The following is a 22,362-nucleotide window of genomic DNA, read 5'->3' on the forward strand; positions in this document are numbered from 1 at the left end:
CAGTGAATATCTTTTGCATTTAAATGTAATTTGTATTTGATCGTACAAAATCCTTTATAGTCGAATGTATAAAATCCTTCACTCGTAATTAGGGTGGGACGGTGGGTCCTCAAGTCAGAAACACATCGTAAAGGTTACGTCCCGCATCGATACGCATTCATGCGGCACGGCGTTGTCGAGCAGAAATGGAAAGGGTGATGAGCGCTGCATTTATTTGTAGTTTACCCCCCCTCCGTATGCTAATATAACAAGGTCGGCTCGCCAAAGAGACGAAATCTGCACGAATGCCGATACTCTGCCGCTTTTAGGGTTTCTAGTTTCCTCTCATGAGTGTTGTTAGCGATAATAGCGGGCGATATTTCACTTTGAAAGAGCAAATTGTATTATTCCATCAGTATAAGATGATTGCGTTAGCTTTTCCTTATGTACACCCATAAAACCATCAATCGCAGTGGCGAAAACCGCTTTTACTGATGACATTTGTGAAACGATCAAGGCACCCAATCTAGCGCTAGATAATCTAAATTTAAACCTCAATAAATCTCCTTTAAAAAGCCTCATTTGAGAAAAGGATGTCTCTTTTCCTCCGTACTCAGCAAATATTACCGCGTGAGAATATTATGATTACCGTATTTTCCGCACTATAAGGCGCACCGTGTTATAAGGCGCACTTTTAATGAATTATATATTTTTAAAAAAATTCCATACATAAGGCGCACCGCATTATAAGGTGCTATAAGTGCATGCTGGTTTAAGATCAGGTAATTGTGCAATTTTGTAATTGTAATCCTGTGCAGTCCTTCGAGACATTTTTGTGATTAAGGGCCATATTAATAAATGTGACTTGGCTACAGTAGAGGATGTAGTTACGTTGTGCAACCATTAGATGGTGCCGCGCTAAAGGGAATGTCAACAAAACAGTCAGATAGGTCAGTCAAACTTTATGAATAGATAACAAACAAGCTTTCCACAACTCCATTCACTCCCAAAATGAATAAACAGCCGTTTTATTATTTTCTCTGAGGTAAAACTTTTTCGTGACCCATCTTTGACATCTTTGAACAACAGCAAGGCATAACATTTTACTTTTCCTCCATTTAGTCAACACGCAAAAAATCGTCTGATACTGTTATGGTAAATTAAACGCAATATATTGCAATATAGTGACACTCGTAATGTGCAAAAACAATAACAAGTGTGAAACAATAACAATAAAGCAATAACATAATAACTGTAAAATGTAAAACGTAAACAGCTCATGCTCATGCTTCCTCCACTTCCGCACCATCGATTCATCTTGCTGCTGCTCTATTTCCGTGTTCTACTGCGTGACTGATCGCCTTGAGTTTAAACTCTGCTTTGTAAGCGTGTCTCTTAATAGGAGCCATTTCAGGGTCTTTATACAAACGCACAAATAAAAGAGAATCGTTGTTTAATATTTCCCAGTATGCACAGCGCACTTCTTCTTCTACGTGAAAAATGGAGTCGGTGGCTGCCTCTCTTAGTTGCGAGACCTTGCAATTCAATATTGATCCATATATAAGGCGCACTGGATTATAAGGCGCAAAGTCAGCTTTCTAAAAAAAAATCAGATTTTATGTGCGCCTTATAGTGCGGAAAATACGGTACATACCTGTCAACCTGTACGTTTTTGCCGTACGAAGTACGTTTATTATGCATTTTGTACGAGAAAATCTGTACGGAAAAAAGCAAATTTGGCAATTATGGGTACCATCCGGTATACACAGACTATGACCAAACGGCAAATCAATCGAGTCAAACGAGTTCGCCGCGGTAGCCTCTATCTCGGTATCGTATTTTTCGGTTTGATGCTACTGTGCGTATGCGTCTGCCGCCCGGGGATTTCCCATCATGCATCATCTCGATCACTCGTGAACAAAGTGAAAGCAGAGCAGTAGGAAGTCGCAATGGCCGAACCTGAATTAAAACGCCGTAAGTCTTTCTGATCTGAAAACAACAGGCGGGGTTGATTGAGTACATTTGAATTACGCGTGGTCTTAAAAAACACCGGATTTTATGTGGTAGTTGTGTAGTGAAAGGAAGTCCGTCTCTTTTTAGAGGACCGTCTTTTTCGGCTCACTTGCTTTGATGCATTATATTACGAATGATGATGTCGTATAAAGAAGTTAAGAAAAAAAGGAAGTATAAAAGGAGAAAATGAAAAAAGACAGGTTTATGGTTATCCCTTTAATCAGTCTATTACCAACAATAATTTAATGTAGAAAAAAAATCATAATTTGAATAAGAAAATGTATTATTCTACTTAATTATACTTGCATGTATTTTTTCCTTCTACAGTGAACGTCCAAGCGACTTCATTTTTGAACTTTTTTGATAATAAACCTCATTCATGTCGAGCAACTCGGTATCTCACAACAAAATATTTAATAACAATATACAGTAATCCCTCGGTTATCGCGGTTAATGGGGACCAAAACCACCCGCAAAAAGTGAAAATCCGCGAAGTAGCGAAACCCCTTCAAAAATGCTTAAAAAAATAAATAATTATAATAATAATATATATATTTTTTGGTAAATTATTTTATTTTATCATTATTATTTTTTAGAACCGGTTAATGGGGAGCAAAACCACCCGCGAAAAGTGAAAATCCGCTAAGTAACGACGCCCCTTCAAAAATGCTTGAAAAAAAAAATATATATATTAAATGATTTTGTTTTATTATTATTATTTTCTAGACCCGCGAAGCTCTGAACCCGCGAAGGTGGAACCGCGAAGTAGCGCGGTCCCGCTGTAAATGATATAACGAAACACACGTACAATTTAACATGTTAAACTACATAAATAAACACGTATGAAAAAAAAAATAGGGTGTAAGATTTTTTTTGGTATTTTGTAAGGGAAAATACTTTAGTTTGTAAGGGCATGGAGCCCTGGAGCGCGACAGGTATGCGATTACAAGATGACGACGCGGTAGTAGCAGTTTTCCTCTTGTACTTCTCTCAGGTTGGAGCGCTACCAATTTTTGGATTATGTGTCAGGTTGCTTAGTTAAGGTTGCAAAAGGCTCATAATCAATAAATTAATCAGGAGCCGGCTGAGGCCCATTAGTTCCCCCTGAAACGTGCCAATAACTTTTGGACAAATTTGTTCCACGAAGCGAAGTCCATGGGGCCATATTTGGTATACATCTAGGTATCCTGCTCGTTTATCCAGTATCCGGTATCGATCTCGCCTGTCTCGTCCTGTCCGGTATCTTGCTCCAGTCTCTAGTATCTGGCATCAATCCCGTCTGTCCCGTCCTGTCCTGTCTTGCTTGTGTATCCAGTATCCGGTATCGATTCCATCTGTCCTGCCGTGTCCAGTATCTTGCTCCAGTATCCAGTATCGATCCTGTCTGTCCTGTTCTGTATCTTGTTCGAGTCTCCAGAATCGAACCCACCTGTCTCGTCCTGTCCAGTATCTTGCTCTAGTATCCAGTATCAATCCCGTCTGTCTCCTCCTGTTTGGTATCTTGCTCCAGTCTCCAGTATCCGGTATCGATCCTGTCTGACTCGTCCTTTCCGGTATCTTGATCTACTCTCCAGTATCCTGTATCGATCCCATCTGTCTCGTCCTGTCCAGTATCTTGCTCTAGTATCCAGTATCAATCCAGTCTGTCTTCTCCTGTTTGGTATCTTGCTCCAGTCTCCAGTATCTGGTCTCGATCCCGTCTGCCTCATCCTGTCCAGTATCTTGCTCCAGTGTCCTGTATTGGGTATCAATCCCGTCTGTCCTGTCCAGTATCTTGCTCAAGTGTCCAGTATTCGGTATCAATTCAGTCTGTCCTGCCATGTCCGGTATCTTGCTCCAGTATCCAGTATCGATCCTGTCTGTCCCGCTCTGTCTGGTATCTTGCTGTTGTATCCAGTATCCGGTATCGATCCGTCTGTCCCGTCCTGTCCGGTATCTTGCTCCAATATCTGGTATCGATCCCGTCTGTCCAGTATCTTGCTCGTGTATTTTTTTTTTTTTTTTTTTAAAGTTGTAGGTCCAAGAAATATAAATTCAATTTTACATAATACATGGCGCAGTTTGGTCACTTTGAGTCTCCGTAGTTTGTATTCTTCTTTGCGTACCGTTTTCGGTTGCACTACTGACTACGGCAACACCTAGTGGTCAAATATTATGCAATATACTGTTAAATAATCATATTTAAAGGTACAAAATCACAAAAACGCGAATTTGTATAAATACTCATAGTGGTAACCATACAGTCCACCTAAGACATTGGACGTTTCCTGAATACAACCTCAACGTTGTCGATCAATAGGTGGGTCCTGATTGCTGGAGAGACCGTAAGGTCAGTTGTGATTGGTTGCTTGTTGCTAAGCAGTTTTTAACCTGCGTCTTCTTGCCATTTCCTTGTTGTATCGTGACAAAAAATGACGAAAACAGTGGAAACAAAATTCAAAATGTAGTCATTATTAGAAGGTATTCTTCGACACATACAGCTACATTTAAAGGTACAGTAACGTATTATTTGCTTACATTCCACCATTGTCTCAAATCAGTCCTTTAAAGGTATGCTTAAAGCATGACCTCACGTGTATACTGGCACTGTAGTCTTTTGCTGACATTGTGTAAACCGCATAGTTTTGAGATGCTGTTCAATGAGGTCACACCAAGTGGTTGCTGCTCGTGTCGCCGACACCATTACGGAATTTCCAAATGGAGGGAGAAGTAGAATAGACGAGACGTACTGACTGAAATCTGGTTTCGATCACAAAGTCTTTGGTAGTATCGCGCAGGACTGCAATGATTCTTCGTCATTGTCGAAGAAAAAATCGTTTTTACGACAGAGTGAGGCATCTCTTCGTGAATATGATCTCTGCTGAGGATTGCATCTCTGTTTTGAGCAATAGCTTACAGAAATATTGGCGTCATCATCAAATACTTCTCAAGTTTGGGAGCTCAGTCATGCACCAACATTTAAAGAACCAATCGGAGTCTGACACGCCTCTGTAAGATTCAAGTAACATTCCAGGTTTTGATGACACACACTGTACATTTTATAGGTTTATTAAAGAAAGGGTAATGGAGAAAAAAGATCGAGAGAAAATGAGAGAAAGGGAGAAAAACAAGAGAGAAGGGGGTAAAATGAGAGAAAAGAGAGAGCGAGAGAGAAGACAGAGAAAAAATGAAAAAAAACGAGAGAGAAAGGAGGGGGATGGAGAAAGAGAGACAAAAAGAGTGAAAAATAGGAGAGAAAAATAGAATAAAATAGAGATGAAAAAAGTGTGAGATAAAGAGAACTGATACAATGAAAGAAAGAAAGAAAGAAAGATGAGAGAATTAAGAGAGAGAAGAGAAAATCGAAAGAGAGGGGAAAAAGGAAAGAGAAAAAAGCAGAAGGGAGACAGAAAAATCAAGAAAAAAATGAAATTGAAGAGAAAGTGAGAAAGAAAAGAGAATTAAAGAGATGGACAGAAACAGAGAAATAAAGGGTAATGGAAAAAAAAACAAAGAGAAAATGAGAGAGAGAAGGGGAGAAAAACAAGAGAGAAGGGGGGGAAATGAGAGAAAGAAGACGGAGAGAGAGAAGACAGAGGGAGAAAATGAACAAAGTGAAAGTGAAAGGAGAGGGATGGAGAAAAAGAGACACGAAAAGAGTGAAATAAAGAGAAAGAGAGAAAAATTACAAGGACAAAGATATAGAGCAAAAGAGACCAAGAGAAAGAGAAATGGAGAGAAAAAAAAGGAAAATATAGATGAAAAAAGTGTGAGATAACGAGAGACCTGATAGAAAGAAAGAAAGATAAAGGGAGTATTAAGATAGAGAAGAGAAAATCAAAAGAGAGGGGGAAAAGGAGATAGAGAGAAGTAGATGGGAGAGAGAAAAATAGAAATAGGAAAGCGAAAGCAAGACAGAGTGAAAAAGAGAAAAAGAGGGAGAAATAAACGCATCTAGGGTTGCTTTGGGAGAAAACTGCAGCTCATTTTTCTCTTGCGCTTCTCTCGGCATTGTCCTGCAGCCAAATTCGAACCCCTGCCGGGCCAGATCCGGCTTGCAGGCCACATGTTTGACACCCCTGCCTCAACCAGTAGTGCCGTAAGGGCACCATTTCCTGCGATGTGTCCTGGGCAAGTACAGCCTGGTGGCGCCCATCCCTCTCCAGACCAACATTTGTTTCCACCTGGTAGGCTTTATGAAAGGTAAGAATTGGAGCTTATCTTATCCATTACCCAGATATGAAAAAGAAGAAAATTCCTTGAGATAACGTGGTGCTCTCCACCCTTGTAAATACGTAGGTAACCCAAAGGAAACGCAAAATTATGCTAACCTAGAGCGTATTCATAAGCTTATGCTGGAAATAGCGATTCACAATTTCGGAAACATTTTAAAATAAAAAAGTGCTTTTTCTGACATGAAACTAACCTCGTTACCAACTGACTATAGAAGACTGTAACAAAATAAAAAGTAAATAAGTACAATCAAAACCGAATTAAGTACTATACAAAAGTATAGTACAACGCAATTGGAGGGCGTCTTCTTTCAGTGGAAGAAAGCGATTTAGAGAGCGGCCGGCGAGCTAGCATCGGGTCATGGCGACTTCTGATGATTACGATACAAGTCAGAAAGTAGTAGCTGCAAGTTATCCATTTGAGGGATAATGGTTCTGGCGTTGGTGGCTAGCTCAGGAGGTTAAGTGCTCATCTTGGGAAAAAGGTTCGATTCCCGGCTCCTCCGTGTTATATGTCGAAGTGTCCTTGGGCAACACTGAAACCCTCATGCCGGTAGCAGGTCGTTGCCTCGCATGGCTGACGCGGTGTGTGAGTGTGTGTGTGTGTAAATGGGTAAGTGTGAAGCACATTGTAAAGCCAGTGACTTGAAAAGCGCGCTATACATTTACAGTGGCTTAAGTGTTGGTAGCCTAGCTGTTAGCTTTCCCTTAACAATCCATGGAGCACTAGCTTGGCTTTCTTCAGAGTCCCATTCCCCACCTTCATCGGCTCGTGTTAATACTCGCCTCTGATTGGCCGGCGCTGTGAAAACCCGCCTTCATCGGCTCGTGTTAATACTCGCCTCTGATTGGCCGGCGCTGTGAAAACCCGCCTTCATCGGCTTGTGTTAATACTCGCCTCTGATTGGGCAGGGCTGTGAAAACCCGCCTTCATCGGCTCGTGTTAATACTCGCCCCTGATTGGCCGGCGCTGTGAAAACCCGCCTCCATCGGCTCATGTTAATACTCGCCTCCGATTGGCCGGCGCTGTGAAAACCCGCCTTCATCGGCCTGTGTTAATACTCGCCTCTGATTGGCCGACACTGTGAAAACCCGCCGTCATTGGCTCGTGTTAATACTCGCCTCTGATTGGCCGGCGCTGTGAGAACCGGCCTTCATCGGCTCGTGTTAATACTCGCCTCTGATTGGCCGGCGCTGTAAAAACCCGCCTTTATCGGCTGGTGATAATACTCGCCTCTGATTGGCCGGCGCTGTGAAAACCCGCCTGGATCGGCTCGTGTTAATACTCGCCCCTGATTGGCCGGCGCTGTGAAAACCCTTCTTTATTGGCCTGTGTAATATTTACCCCTGATTGGCTGGCACTGTGAAAACCCACCTTCATCAGCTCGTGTTAATACTCGCCCCTGATTGGCCGACGCTGTGAAAACCCGCCTCCATCGGCTCGTGTTAATACTCACCTCTGATTGGCCGGCGCTGTTAAAACCCGAACACTATATCACAGAAATAACAACCTGGAACGAAAAACCCTGGAAATAACCGCAGTGTCTTGCGATTGCACAATGGCGATATCAATTCGATTTTGTATCGAAAATATTTCGTTTTCGACGCCAAACGATATCGGTGATTTAAGAAAAAGCGGTTAGCGGCGTAAATTCGAATTTGAAAGACGTCCCCCTCCCGACTCTCAAGGGGAATGGAAATAGAGCTTTCCCTGCCCTATCCCACTTACTAGCTTCCGACATTGTTTATGTTTCACTTATCTGTGGCAGATGTTAGCGGAGCCAAATTGAATTCCTGGCAATGAGAGGGGGGCGGCCGGGGGCATCCTTTTCTTTATGTCGGGGAGGGGGGGACAGGATTTCTCCCGGGCCGGCCTTGATCCCCCGATTGTCTACCTCGCCGCGTTGTCGGGCGGATAATGACAAAGGTCGAGGGTGAAACGGGCCCTTCCTGAGTCGCGTGGCCATAGCGCCAAAACCGGCATCAGATAAGGCCTATGGCGACGTGACCAATCGGGGAACGGTACGAAGCAGGATCGGCAGGACGACCGATCGGTTGTTTGATCGTGCTATTTTGCCGTTAAATGTGCTGTGGAAGCTTTTATGAGATCGTCTGAGTACGGAAGTCAAAGCAAGGGGGGAAAGGGTTTTTTTGCAGCCTGAGAGAAGTACAAGAGGAAAATGATTTGCAGTGTGAAATATGTTTGCTGGATGTCGCCAAAGCTAGGCGACACTTGCAGATCTATCCGTCCGTCCAACCATCCATCTATCCATCTGTCTGTCCATCCATCCATCCATCTGTCTATCCGTCCATCAGTGCATCTATCTATTCGTACATCCATCCATCTATCTATCCGTCCATCCATTCATCTATCTAGCTGTCTATCCGTCCATCTATCTATATGTCCATTCATCTATCTATTTATTTGTCTATATGTCCATCTATCCGTCCATCTAACTATCTATCTATTCGTCCATCCACCCATCTATCTGTCCATCCATCCATCCATCTATATATCAGTTAATCCATCCATTCATCTATCCGTCCATCCATCCATCTATCTCTCCATCCATCCATCCATCCATCTATCCGTCCATCTATCTGTCTGTCCATCCATCCATCCATCCAACCATCTATCCATTCGCCCATCAGTCGATCCATCATCTATCTATATGTCCATCAATCTATCCATCTGTCCATCCATCTATGTATCGGTCCATCCATCCATCCAGCTATCTATCTGTCTATCTATCCATCCGTCCATCCATCCATCTATCTATCTGTCAATCCATCTATCTATCCGTCCATCCAACCATCCGTCTATCCATCCGTCCGTCTGTCCATCCATCAGTATATCTGTCCATCAGTCCATTCATCTATCTATCTGTCTATCCGTCCATCTATCTATATGTCCATTCATCTATCTATCTATTTGTCTATATGTCCATCTATCTGTCCATCTAACTATCTATCTATCCGTCCATCCACCCATCTATCTGTCCATCCATCCATCCATCCATCTATATATCAGTTAATCCATCCATTCATCTATCCGTCCATCCATTCATCTATCTAGCTGTCTATCCGTCCATCTATCTATATGTCCATTCATCTATCTATCTATATGTCTATATGTCCATCTATCCGTCCATCTAACTATCTATCTATCCGTCCATCCACCCATCTATCTGTCCATCCATCCATCCATCTATATATCAGTTAATCCATCCATCCATCCATCCATCTATCCGTCCATCTATCTGTCTGTCCATCCATCCATCCATCCAACCATATATCCATTCGCCCATCAGTCGATCCATCATCTATCTATATGTCCATCAATCTATCCATCCATCCATCTGTCCATCCATCTATGTATCGGTCCATCCATCCATCCATCCATCTATCTATCTGTCAATCCATCTATCTATCCGTCCATCCAACCATCTATCTCTCCATCCATCCAACCATCTGTCTATCCATCCGTCCGTCTGTCCATCCATCAGTATATCTGTCCATCAGTCCATTCATCTATCTATCTGTCTATCCGTCCATCTATCTATATGTCCATTCATCTAACTATCTATCTATCTGTCCATCTATGTATCTATATATCTATTTGTCTATAGGTCCATTTATATATCTATCTATCCATCCATTTATGTATCGGTTCATCCATCCATCCATCTATCCATCGGTCCATCCATCCATCCATCTATCTGTCTGTCCATCTGTCCATCCGCCCATCCATCTATCCTTTCATTTATCTATCTGTCTGTCTGTCTTTCTATCTGTCTATCCATCCATCCATCCATCTTTCTGTTCGGTAAAATGTTTTAATAGCTCCTCTGAGTACATAAGTCAAAGCGAGTAAAAGAAAAGAAAAATGGAAAAAAATTGTTGTACCGGTGTTATCGCGGCGAATGCAAATCTTTAAAAGACGAATCCTGCCTCGATAAAACCGAGTCAGTCATCTTTATTGGATTTCGGAGACGGATGCGAAGACCGGCGGATGAAATTGCTGCTCCCGAATCAAAACCTAGTTGACTCTTCCCCGGAGTGACAGGATTTACGGCTACCACCAAAAAATATCGCGATCGGATCGAGAGAGACAGATTTTGTGTGTAGTTCTAGGATGAAACGACAGGAGCCGGCCAATCAGGAGCCGGTTCTCATCGAGAATATAGTTCTCCTTTGAGGTGATTGGTCAATATACAATTTCTTCCCGTCGATTCCGTGTAACACGGTGGGTATATAAACAGTTAAAATTGTCTTTGACTTGATCTTTTTCTTTGTCGATCTGTCAATATTTGCTTTTCAGTGATAATGGCTTGCAAGATTGTTTTTTCAAAATGTCAAGTTTATTTTTGTAGCCTATTCTATAGTTCATTTCCATGTTGCACTAAGAAGCAAATATGCTTATTTTTTATTCGATTTGGAGTTATTTGATGTTAAACCAGGGGTGTCAAACAGGCGGCCCCGAGCTCGCTAAGCGATTGAATCTAGATCGCGAGAAACACTCAGAGAAGCGCAAGAGAAAAATGAGCTGCAGGTTGAAATATGTACACTTGATGTTGCCGAGGCCAGGTGCCTCTCACAAAGACGCTGAACTTGTATTTTTCTTTTTCTCTCTCTCTCTGTTCCTTTTTGTCCCTCTCTCTCTGTCTTTTTACCTTCTTTTGCTCCATCTTCCCTTTTTTAATCTCTTTTCTCTCTCTCTCTCTCTTGCTTTTCTCCTTCTCTCTTTCTCCTTTTCTCTTTCTCTCCTCTTCATTGACTTGAATTGAGCATTATATAAATAAAGACCATTTACTATTTCTGTGGATTTTTCTTTCTATCTCTTTCCCCTTCTCTCACTATTTCTCTTTTTATCTCTCGTTTCTCACCTGCTTTTGCACTCTCTCTGTCTCTCTCTCTTTCTTTGTCCACCCACTCTCTTTTTCTCTTATTTCTTTCTCTCTCTTTTTCTTTCTCTCTAATCTACTAGTCCGGCCCCCGAGAGAACGTTTGTTCTATCGTGTGGCCCCCGAGTTCAAATGAGTTTGACAGCTCTGCTTTGAATTATTAAAAGGTTCAAAAGTTTACAAATTTAGTGTAAGGAAATAAAAAAATTGCTATTGTAGTTTAGTCTAATTATTTTTTTAAATATTATTAATTCATTTTGTGCACAATGTTGCAAAATTATTGGTATTGTCAAGGGAGCCCCCCCCCAAAAAAAATCTGTATTTCCAATGCCTTTTTCTTTATTTTTCTTATTTTCCTTTTTTCTATTGTTTTTCTTCTCATGTCCTTGGTTTTGTTATTTTTTCTTTTGTTTCTTTCTCTTTTACTAGCTTTAAACTTCTTTTACTTGCTGTTTTTTGTGTTTTATTCGCTGTTTTCCTTTTTCTTTTTTCATAGTTTTTTTACTTTTTTTTCCCTAGCTTTTTACTTCCTTTTCCCTCTATCTTTTTCCTTCCTTTTGCCCCTAGCTTTTTCCTTCCTTTTCTTAATTTTTCCTCTTTTTTCTCTCTTTTAATTGTTTTTTTCTTTTTATCCTTTTTTAATGTTTTTCTTATTTTGAGTCTTTATACCCTAGCTTTCTACTTATTTTTTTGCTTGTTTTTGTCTTTTTTCCGTATGTTTTGTTTCCCTAGGTTCTTAGCTTTTTCTTTTGCCTTCCACTTTTCCTTCCTTTTGTTTTGCCCCCCCCCCAAGTTTTACTTCATTTTCCTTGCATTTATCCTCTTTGTACTTTCCTCCCTTTTTCCTTTTATTTTGCTTCCCCTTTCTCTTTTCATCGTTTTCATAGTTCTGCTTCAAGTATTTATTCATCTTCAAATCATTTTGTGCACAATATTATTTAATATTGGGCACTATATCCATGAAAGCAAAACAAAACAATCCAAAGAGCTGTTTGGAAGCAAAAGAGACGGAATCCTGCCCTGCTTCCTGACAACAAACATGACCGTCAGCTGATTTGCGAAGGACTCCGCAGACATGTGCGTATGATATCCATTACCTCGGCGGGTCAAAACAGCCAGGGCAGAATTCCGTCCCCGCCGCAAAAAACAAACACAAATAAAAACCACTTCCGTCATATTTACCTCGACGCCCGATATTACCCACCCGAAGTCGGACGTTTCCGCCGTCTTCTTGTTCCGACTGCGTTTGTCATCGAGCTGACGGACGACATCTGGGCCAAGGCCGTGATAAATCAGTTATTTCTCCACGGGCGACAGTCGCAACAGTTCCTATGGTGATGTCCTTCTCCTATAAATACAAGCAGCGCTGTTTGCAAGGCCTAGGTGCTGAAACGTGCGGAATAAAATCTCTGTATTCCGCCAGGAATGTTTTTTTGTATTTAAATTTGAACAAGTGAATTGTTAGACATTGTTTGATCTCGCCTTGTAAATTGTTCCAAAGTTTGACTCCACACACAGACACACACATACTTTTACTGGTGGTTCTCACCTTTGGGATCATAATTTCACCACAGCCCCTTAAATTATAATTTCCCTCTTTCTGAATGAATAATTTTCGGATGTTTTCTGGCACTATGTATTTGTTGACCTTAAATAGCAGTTGTGCAGTGAAAAATTTGACTCAAACATCCAATTTTAATAATTTGGACTGCATGATCGGTGAATGGGGTTTTGCGTCAGAAAGGAAATGAATTGTTGGCCATTTTCTCAAAAAAGAAAGGAAAACACACCTTATTTACCCATCACACAGAAAGAAATGACTGTTGGTCCATCATTTTTATCATTTCCGATTTATGAGGCACACTTTCGAAAATAAAGTGAAAATAATGTTCAACATAGTATAAGGCGCACTGGACTATAAGGTGCGAACAATTAAAACTACAGTAAGACCTATATTAAGAAATCTGGTTTCACAACTTTAATGATATATAATGAAGGATAATTGATTAATTAATGGTTAGTGTATGAAGAAACATTGTGTAGTCATGCATTTTACCTATAGATTTTCTTGTCTATGGGGTACACTAGACAAGGGGTCCCCGAGTTGGTGGCATGCACCATGACTTCAAACCATGAATAATATCAAAATGCGCCATGAAATGGGTAAGGCGGATTTAAACTAGTGCCACCAAATGGATTGAATCTCCATTACACTCAGAAACTGTTTAAGTCTGGGATAGGCGTGTACCGATACTAATATCGGTACCAATACCGATATCAGTATCTGTACTTGTAACAATAGCTATTTGACAATCCAGAACCGTCTGAATCGGGGATGAGCGAGTACCGACACCTGATATCGGAGCCAATATCAGTATCTGTACTCATAATGGTGGCCATTGGACAATTCATAACTGTCTAAGTTAGGGATAGGCGTGTACTGATACGCGGTATCTGTGATGATATCAGGTTCTCTACTCATAACAATGGCTTTTTAACAGTACAGAATTGTCTAATTAGGGAACATGCGAGTACCGACAGCTGATATCGGAGCCGATATCAGTATCCGTACTCGTAATGGTGGCCATCTGACAATCCATAACTGAATTAGGGATAGGTGAAAACTGATACCTAATATTGGTGCCGATATCAGTCTCTGTACTTGTAACGATGGCTATTTGACAATCCAAACTGTCTGAATTAGGGATGGGCAAGCACCAATACCTGATACCAGTGCCGATATCAGTTTCTGTAGTCATGACAGTTTGACAAACCAGAATTGTCTAAATTAGGAACGGCTGGTACGAACATCTAATATCAGAGCTGGTATCAGTCTCTGTAGTCGTAACGATGGTTATTCAACAAGCCAAAACTGTCTGAATTAGGAATGAGCGAGTACCGATACCTGATATCGGAGCCTATATCAGTATCCGTACTCGTAATGGTGGCCATTTGACGATCCATAAAGGTCTGAATTAGGGATAGGCCAGGACCAATTCCTAATATTGGTGCAGATATCAGTATCTGTCCTCCCTGATATCAGTATGCGTACTTGTTATGATGGCTGTTTGACAATCAAAACTATCTGAATTAGGGATGAGCGAGTACCGATACCTGTACTCGTAACGATGGCCATTTCACAATCTATAACTGAATCAGGGATAGGCGAGCACCAATACGTGATACGGGTGCTGATATCAGTATACATATTTATAATAGTGGCCCTTTAACAATCCATAACTGTCTGAATTAGGGATAAACAATACCCATATCAGTATATGTACTTGTAACGACGGCTATTCAGCAATCCTGAACTCTCTGAATTAGTGATAGGTAAGCATCTATACCGGATATAGGTTCCGATATCAGTATCTGTCCTCGCCGATATCTGAGTGAGTACCGTATTTTCCGCACTATAAGGCGCACCTAAAAGCCTTTATTTTTTTCAAAAGCTGACCATGCGCCTTATAATACAGTGCGCCTTATTTATGGATCAATATTAAGTCGCAAAGTCTTCCAACTAACTTGCAGCCGCCGACTCGATTTTCCCCCGAAGGTCAAATAGTCCGCGGTGTATGCTGGGATTTATTTATCGGCGTTTCATTGGCTAACCAATGTGTCAATCATCATTTGAATCGATCACTATTGGTTAAAGTTATTCGGAGGTCAAGGGGCGGATCCTTTTTAATCATTTACAGGCTGGCATAGGCTTAAACGGCAAAACAAAGCCTGCAATTGGCCGAAAAAGATGAATGCGTATAGCACGTGGTTGACGGCATACAGAAAGCATTTTTTACTATTCTGTATTTGTAAATATTTTATTCTCCTGGATTTACTACACTCACGGATATCAGAGGACATTGGCTGCACATTATTATGAACACAACGACTTCGGTGAGCTACTCCGGCTATATATTATCCCTGTATCTTGTTTCAGACTGAACTTGATGTTTCTGTGATAAGCGGTGCAGATAATGGATGGAATGGGGTGTCTATTTTTAAATTAAACTCAATTCCAAGTGTTTATTGTCATATGCACAGTAAAGTTGCGAGCGAAAAAGAAAATAGAAACCAAGGAAAGGTTGGCATTTCTTGAATCCCAAGACTTTAACCTTCCGAATGATGGAACGATGCATTTGAGTGACATCGTACAGACACCGCATCCGCACGTGTTCTCGACACGTATTTGCGTCTTTGCAAGCTTTGGGAATGTTAAGGGGGTAATAAGTTGGACTGAATCATCTGACTGTTTTGTCGACGTTCCCATTGTAGCGCCTTATAATCCGGTGCGTCTTATGTATGTCAAAAATAGGACTAAAAACTATTTTTTCGGGGTGCGCCCTATAACCCAGTGCGCCTTATAGTGCGGAAAATACGGTACTTGTAATGGTGGCTGTTTGACAATCCAGAACTGTCCGAATTAGGATTTGGCGAGCACCGATATCAGTATCTGTAATCGTATAATTGTGACATCCCAAAACTATCTGAATTAAGGATGGTATATTTAGGTATCACGCGATATATTTGTGTATTGATTTACATGGCAAACATCGTTGGGTATTCATTTATCTATCCGTCCATTTCTACACAAAAACTTTTCCATCGTTATTTCCGAAACAGGATCAAGTTGCCAGCGGCAACGAACGAGTTCCAAACTAACAAAGAAATGGTTTCTGCATTCAAGCAGGAGCTGTCCGAACTTTGGTGGGCGGGGATAATAAATACAAAGTCTTGACTGTAATAATTCATCTTATATATCTTCTCCATGCATCACATGAGTATTACCAAAAAAGGAAACGAAAAACAAGCATGAAGGTGCCCTTCCGGGTGCCTGAATCAAATGTCTTCCATTACAATGGAGCACTCGAACTAAACCTGTTTATGATTTCAATGCTATCCCTCTTAGCATGAAGTTGACCCCCGGTATCAACGCAGCCCACTCAATTGAAACAGTGTTTGCGTTAAGGACAGTTATTGTCCGGGGCCGCTTATGGTACGGGGGAGGGGGGGATTCGAAAATACACAGATAATGGCGTATTATTAAGGAAAGCTGGTCGAGTTGTTGGGTGGCGCCATCCATCAGAAGACGTTGGAGATTTACATCAGTTCGGTTTTATAGGCGAGCGCGCTCACAATGCGGCTGATCTCCATATTCATATGTAGAACTCTGCGCCGTGTCATTAATAATCCCAAAGATGGTCCATAAAAACCGACGGCGGAGCTGTGGAAATTCGATACGAGTCTGCGAATGGCCAAAAGAGGCGCGTGCCAGGGGGAGTTTTTTGATTAGGGGACACGGATGGGAAAGTTGATAAGGGGAAGATATATAAAAGCACATCTGCATCCTCGCTGGAGAGCAAGATGAATATGGATTCCCATTAGAAAGCGGATAGTTCGTATCCGGTGATTTGTTACCGGGGTATCCGCCGCTAAGATCTCGTCGGACGCTTCGGATTAGAATGCGGCGGGGTAAAGTGACAGGTGGCAATCACGCCCTCGCGGCCCCTGCTGCCCCTCCTACCCCTCGCTCTTTTTTCACAGAAAAACATAGTAGATGTCTTTTAGTGCGGCAAGATCCGAGACCTGATGCTAATGACCTCTGATGAAAAGTCGAGAGATGAGCATATGTGATGAAAATGCGTGCGGGAGCGAGGGGACCGTCCATCATTCCCGAGCAGGGACGAGCAATTTTTGATAAAAAGCCCGGAGCGCATCTCGCCGGCGATTCGTTTGGGGTGGGGATGCTAACGAGGTGAAGGGACCTGTGATTGGATTCCGGGTTTCTTTACATGAAAAAGGAACAGGAGTTGTTGGAGTAATACGAGTTCAAACGGAAGCCAAATTCATGGTTTTATTAAGAACGGGGTAGGAAACTTAGGGCCCCTAGGGGTTTCACCTCAGCCAGCCATATGAACACATTAAAATTATCCATCCATCCAATAGCTGCACCGCTTATCCTCGGTAGGGTTGCGGGGGTGCTGGAGCCCAGTCCAGTCATCTTTGGGCAGGGGACACCCTGAACTGCTTGCCAGCCAGTTGCAGGGCACACAGAGACAACTCACTCGCTCATTCACACAAAGGGACAATTTGGACCGGCGAATTAACCTGTTTTTGGAATGTGGGAGGAAACCAGAGTGCACGGGAGAAACCCACGGGGAGAAAATGCAAACTCCACACGGGGAGGCTGTGGTAGCTGCACTACGAGAATGTGTACCACTTCAAGCCAGCCGCTTTTGTTACCCCCTTCTTTGTCCTGGTTTGGTGCCTGCAGTTCCTCATATTCTCCAAGAGATGGCAGCATTACCCAAATTGCCCTTAATCAGACCTCTACCATAAATACTCCAGTCTCCCACCTCACATTGCCGATATGTTTTAATTACTACTCAAGATAATTCACTCGCCAAAACGTCAAGCTTCTCAGTTATCTCCTCTTTCCAAGATCTTTCACTCCAGGACCTGCTACTTCAACCATCTTCTTAAACGTAATCCCAGTCTCCTTTTCAAAATTTACAGCACCCCAAGATCCCCTCTCAAGTTTCCCTTTCAGATTTTCACTCATCATCCCAAGACCTTACACTCCAACAGTCTTCCTAAAGGTATTCCCAAGTCTCCATTCCAAGATTCTTGCCACCCCACCATCCGCTCTCAAGTTTCTCGCTCAAGTCTTTCCTCCTCAGCAGTCCCAGTTCAACTCTCCTTTATCATTATTGAAGTGCTCTTTTCTGTACTTTCTGGAATAATTGCCCCTTATTGAGGTTTGATCACATCCCCGTTTTAGGTGTGTGTTCTGCATTTGGGTCTTTCCTACATCTCGTGACATTCTTTGACTTTTTACATAGTTCCAGTTCTTGCCGCTGTTTTTTCAGCGTCTCAACATCGATTCACTGATGTGAAGTTTACGTGCAGCAGCGTTAACGGCTTGCTCAATTGCTTTTAACTTTTGTTTTTTGCATTTTTCGCATGTGGTGTCAGTTTATGCAAAATGTATTCCTGTACAAAACGTGTCCCCGTACGTTAAACTTTGTCTATTTTGTTTAATGGCAGTCTTTGGCATTAGCTCAGGAGGTAGAGCGCTCATCTTGGGATCAAGAGGTCGCAGGTTCGATTCCCGGCTCCTCCGTGTTATATGTCGACGTGTCCTTGGGCAAGACACTGAATCCCTAATGCCCCAATAAGCAGGTAGGCGCCTTGCATGGCTGACTCCCTATTGGTGTGTGAGTGTGTGTGTGAATAGGTAAGTGTGAAGCACATTGTAAAGCGCTTCGGGAGGTTTTCATTGACTTGAAAAGCGCTATAGAAATGCAGACCATTTACCATCTTCCTCACTCTAACCATCTCACTCTTTCCTTATCTGTTTGAGTGCCCCTGGTGGCCATTACAAAAAATGCGTATAAGATCTGCAGCATCGAAATAGTGTGACAAAAATTGCGATTTATAGTCCGAAAATCACGGCATAAAAAAGTACTACTTGTTTCTAAATGGAACCCCTTCTTTGGTGACGAATCAGCCAACCCGAGTCCACCCCTGATTGATTTTCATGACAGAATCCAACTGCCCACTTCTGCTTAGGCGATGATGAGAGTGTCATGATTGCTGATTCGGGGCACCTGCGACTTTCCCGTTGGCGTCATCAGCCCTGGTCACTGATTGGCTCCCTGACTCTTTTTAAACCCCCCGTCTTCCAAGAGGAAGCTGTCAGACCGTCTGCCAACCTATGCTCTCAGCTAGGCAAGCTTTGTACTATCCGACATTATCTGGTCCTGTTTTTTCCCTGCCTGATACCTGTTGCCGACGTGTTTCCGGACCCGTTTCTGCTTTTGCTCCTCCGTCCCGGCCATCGACCCGTTTTTCCCCGTTTCCTGCCTGATACCTGTTGCCGACCTCTTTTCTGGACTCGTGACTGCCCTTGCTCCTCAGTCCCAGCCATCGACCCGTTTTCCCGCCACTACGACTACCCTCGCTCGACACGGAAGTGCCACTTCCGCGTTCATGCCATCAGCTACCCGTGACCGACGAGCATCCGAACGTGGATGCAAGCATTGCCCTCTTTCTTACTAAAAACTGAGTAAAACAAACACTGTTTGGTCCTGTCTCCGTTCCTGGCTTGTGACAGAGAGAAAGGGTCCAAAAATGGGGAAACAACTGTTGTGAATATACAATAACCTCTGTTACTCCAACTTTTCTGATTGGTAGTTCACAGAAAAAGCACATCCGAACATGTCAACTTGTCAAGCCACAGTCCATCTGGTCACTTCATAATGAGTCAAGGTCAACATGTTTGCCCAAGGAGAAGAGATGTACAGGTCATAAGTTTATCTCTGCAAAGAAAAGCTCCATTCAGGCCCGGCATCCAGCCATGGACAATGGATGGAGATGGAGATCACCACGGCACAATGGAGTTGACCTCAGTAGCTCTACAACATTCACTCCTGCTTTCACCTTCATATCTTTCCACCCGCTTCGTGGTGTGTTTTTCTTTTTCTCCGGCCAATCGATACGACCCGTATAGAATGGCTGACTTGAAATTAGCCGGGAAAAGTAATGACAAAAAATATCAATAAGTGTAGATAATGTGACTCCAAACGTCTTTATTGCTGTGGCTGTAATGGAAAGCCATTACTGTTTTACTGCCGAATTCCCTAACCAGTTGTAATTGCAATATTATAGCCTATTACGGAGCAGTTGTGATATTTTTATTGATGCACATCTATATTTCCTCTCGGTGGAATGAGCCAAACATTAATAAACAGTAAGATACTCCAGACTCTCCATGTTTGTAAAAGCACACCAGCTACTTTTTGCATACCTGTCAACCTGTACGTTTTTGCTGTACAAAGTACGTTTATTATGCATTTTAAGACGTGTACGATGTACAAGAAAATCTGTACGGAAAAACGCTAATTTGTCAATCCAGTATGCACCGACTATCATGAAACGGCAAATCAATCAAGTCAAACGAGTTCGCCGCGGTAGCCTCTATATCGGTATCGTTTTTTTTGTTGCAAACGAAGCGAGCGTTTGATGCTACTGAACCCATGCGTCTGCCGCTGTAGTGCTTAATTTCGACTCCCCTGCAAAATCCTCACCCCCTTGCGTGAAGGCGCATTCTGCTGCGCTTCCGACGATAGCAATCGTATTCTATATAATAAGCTTATTAAAACAATCAAGCTATTGGGGGGGAGGAATTTGCAGGGGATCGAAATTAGGCACTACACCGGAAGACTCCTCAACAGCTGCAGAAGTGATGTTTTGCCATTTCGTCGCAGAGCACAACATACCTCCAACAGTTGCCGATCACTTCACAAGGCTTATGAAAAACATGTTTCCCAGTCACAAGGCGGCAAAGGTTTGTATTTTCTGTCCCTGTTAAAAAAACAGGTCGTAGCCGGATACAAATGGGGAGATCAGGAACGGGCAGGTGGAGAAACAGGTGCAAAAATGGGACAGGAAAGGCTTGCCTTGTAACAACAGAGGTTTGCAGACGGACTGACAAACACAGAGTGACAGGACGGGGCTTAAAAAGCGACAGGGAGCCAATCAGATAGCCCGCAGCGGCTGGTGCCAAATGAGCGGGAAATTTGAAATTCAAAATATTAAAAAATATTAAATAATATCAAATACTATTAAATATCAAAAAAAAAATACAAGCATCAATGGTTGATATTGTGGTTTGGTTTACAAAATAGAAATGCCAACTCATTTTTTCCTCCAGAAAATATCTTTATTTACAAATTTAAATTATAGTGTTATTAACGGATATTTTAGTTACGCTCATAACAATTCTTCATGATTTTTTTCTTATTTTATTTTTTATTTCGTTACTAAGAATATGTACCTCCAAGTTGTAATTCACCCTTTCCTTTCATCTTTGTTTCACTCAAGGCTAACACATCAGCCTTCCTTTTAGTCATCATCCTTCCGATCTCCTCTTTCTTCCACTCAGTCGCTTTACTTCCACATCCTCTCACATTCAGTGACCCAATATCTAAGGTTTGCGAGACCTTACGGTCTCGCGCCCCCATTTATTTGCCTTGGTGTCTCTTAGGGAGTGTAGATAGAGAGAGGATCCCCAGTCCCCTCGCTACCTCCACTTTAGTCGCGAATGAGTGGAGAGGTGTTTTAAAAGGATAGAGGGATGTTTGGGCGCGTTCTAAGGGATGGGCAGGGCACCTGTATGATGCGGCAGGGGTAAACCAGTGAAAGCTGTCGAACAGAAGAGCGTGTTGTGTCACCCTGACCTGAGTGATATGGCCGCTTTCTTGTGTCCCGTTTCATCTGGAAGGACAAAAGCATGACCAACTTAGGTGCCGAGGTGCTTAACTTGTTTGGGTGTTTGGCCATGGTCCAAAAATGTTTATGTGTGTTTTTTGCCTTTTATTTTTTTTGTTATTGTATGTGTTTGTCTTGCTGTCGGTCACCCCTCTTGAGGGATATGACCAAGGTAGATAAGATAAAATATGTACAGAATGATACAACGAAACACGTGTACAATATAACATGTTAAACTACATAAATAAACACGTCGGGAAAAAAAATGGTGTAAGATTTTTTTTGTATTTTGTAAGGGAAAATACGACAGTTTGCAAGGGCATGGAGCCCTGGAGCTTGACAGGTATGTTTTTTTACCTAACGTGTCCCAACACGAGCCTCAAATATTTTCATTTTTTTGGGGAAATCTATTTTCCTTTAACAGTTGCAAGTTGAAACCGAGGCTCCGGTGTAATTCGCCGATTTCGATGTTTCTCTAACTGTCACATTATGTTTGCACGAGCTCCCGAAGCTTTTGCTAGGCACGTGCGCGGAGAATGTTTACAGTGCTCCGTGATGATGCATCCTGCACGGCATCTCAAAAATGCAGGTGTCCACTTATGTTTCCACGCAACGGGAACACCGAGGAAAATAGCGAGGGGCTAAAGTAAACATTGATATGTATAGAGCTGATGAATGCCAAGCAGTGTTATATAAGCCGGAGCTGTTTGGGGCGGGCCTGAGAACAGACTTTGACGTAGGTGCCTCCAAGAGATGTTTAACGCAAGCCGACTGTCAAAACACCGGACGTGCTGCAGCTTGCCACTTTTGCGAAGAATGTGCCGCGAAGGCCTCTCTGCAGGAGAGTATTATGACTATTGTGGGCTACGATTCCTCTCCAGAGTCTTGGCAAGCCTGAACTTGGAGAAAGATGGTGTATTTGTTAACATTGCCAGGGTACAAGAGATCATATCTTCGTATCAAACCGTATCAAATAAAAAAGAAAA

General features: G+C 42.3%; 1 protein-coding gene across 3 annotated transcripts in view; it reads right to left on the reverse strand.

Moving 5' to 3' along the window:
* LOC148348805 (uncharacterized) overlaps window positions 1-22,362 on the reverse strand; it is an 83,310-nt gene that overhangs the window by 23,374 nt on the left and 37,574 nt on the right. Inside the window, exon 3 of one of the 3 annotated variants that reach the window (XR_015847578.1) lies at window positions 12,312-12,455. The exons of 1 other annotated variant lie outside the window; for it this stretch is intronic. Coding sequence is in view for 1 of the 2 variants with exons in the window: in XM_088322226.1 (XP_088178352.1) it covers window positions 21,379-21,382 (4 nt within the window). In the remaining variant the exon portion in view is untranslated. Of the gene's footprint in view, window positions 1-12,311; window positions 12,456-21,297; window positions 21,383-22,362 lie in introns of those variants that run through there. One more of the 3 variants, XM_088322226.1, reaches the window with a different exon arrangement.

Source organism: Urocampus carinirostris, chromosome 18 (assembly GCF_059441175.1).
Source record: "Urocampus carinirostris isolate Australia breed hairy pipefish chromosome 18, RoL_Ucar_1.0, whole genome shotgun sequence".
Taxonomy (NCBI): Eukaryota; Metazoa; Chordata; class Actinopteri; order Syngnathiformes; family Syngnathidae; genus Urocampus; species Urocampus carinirostris.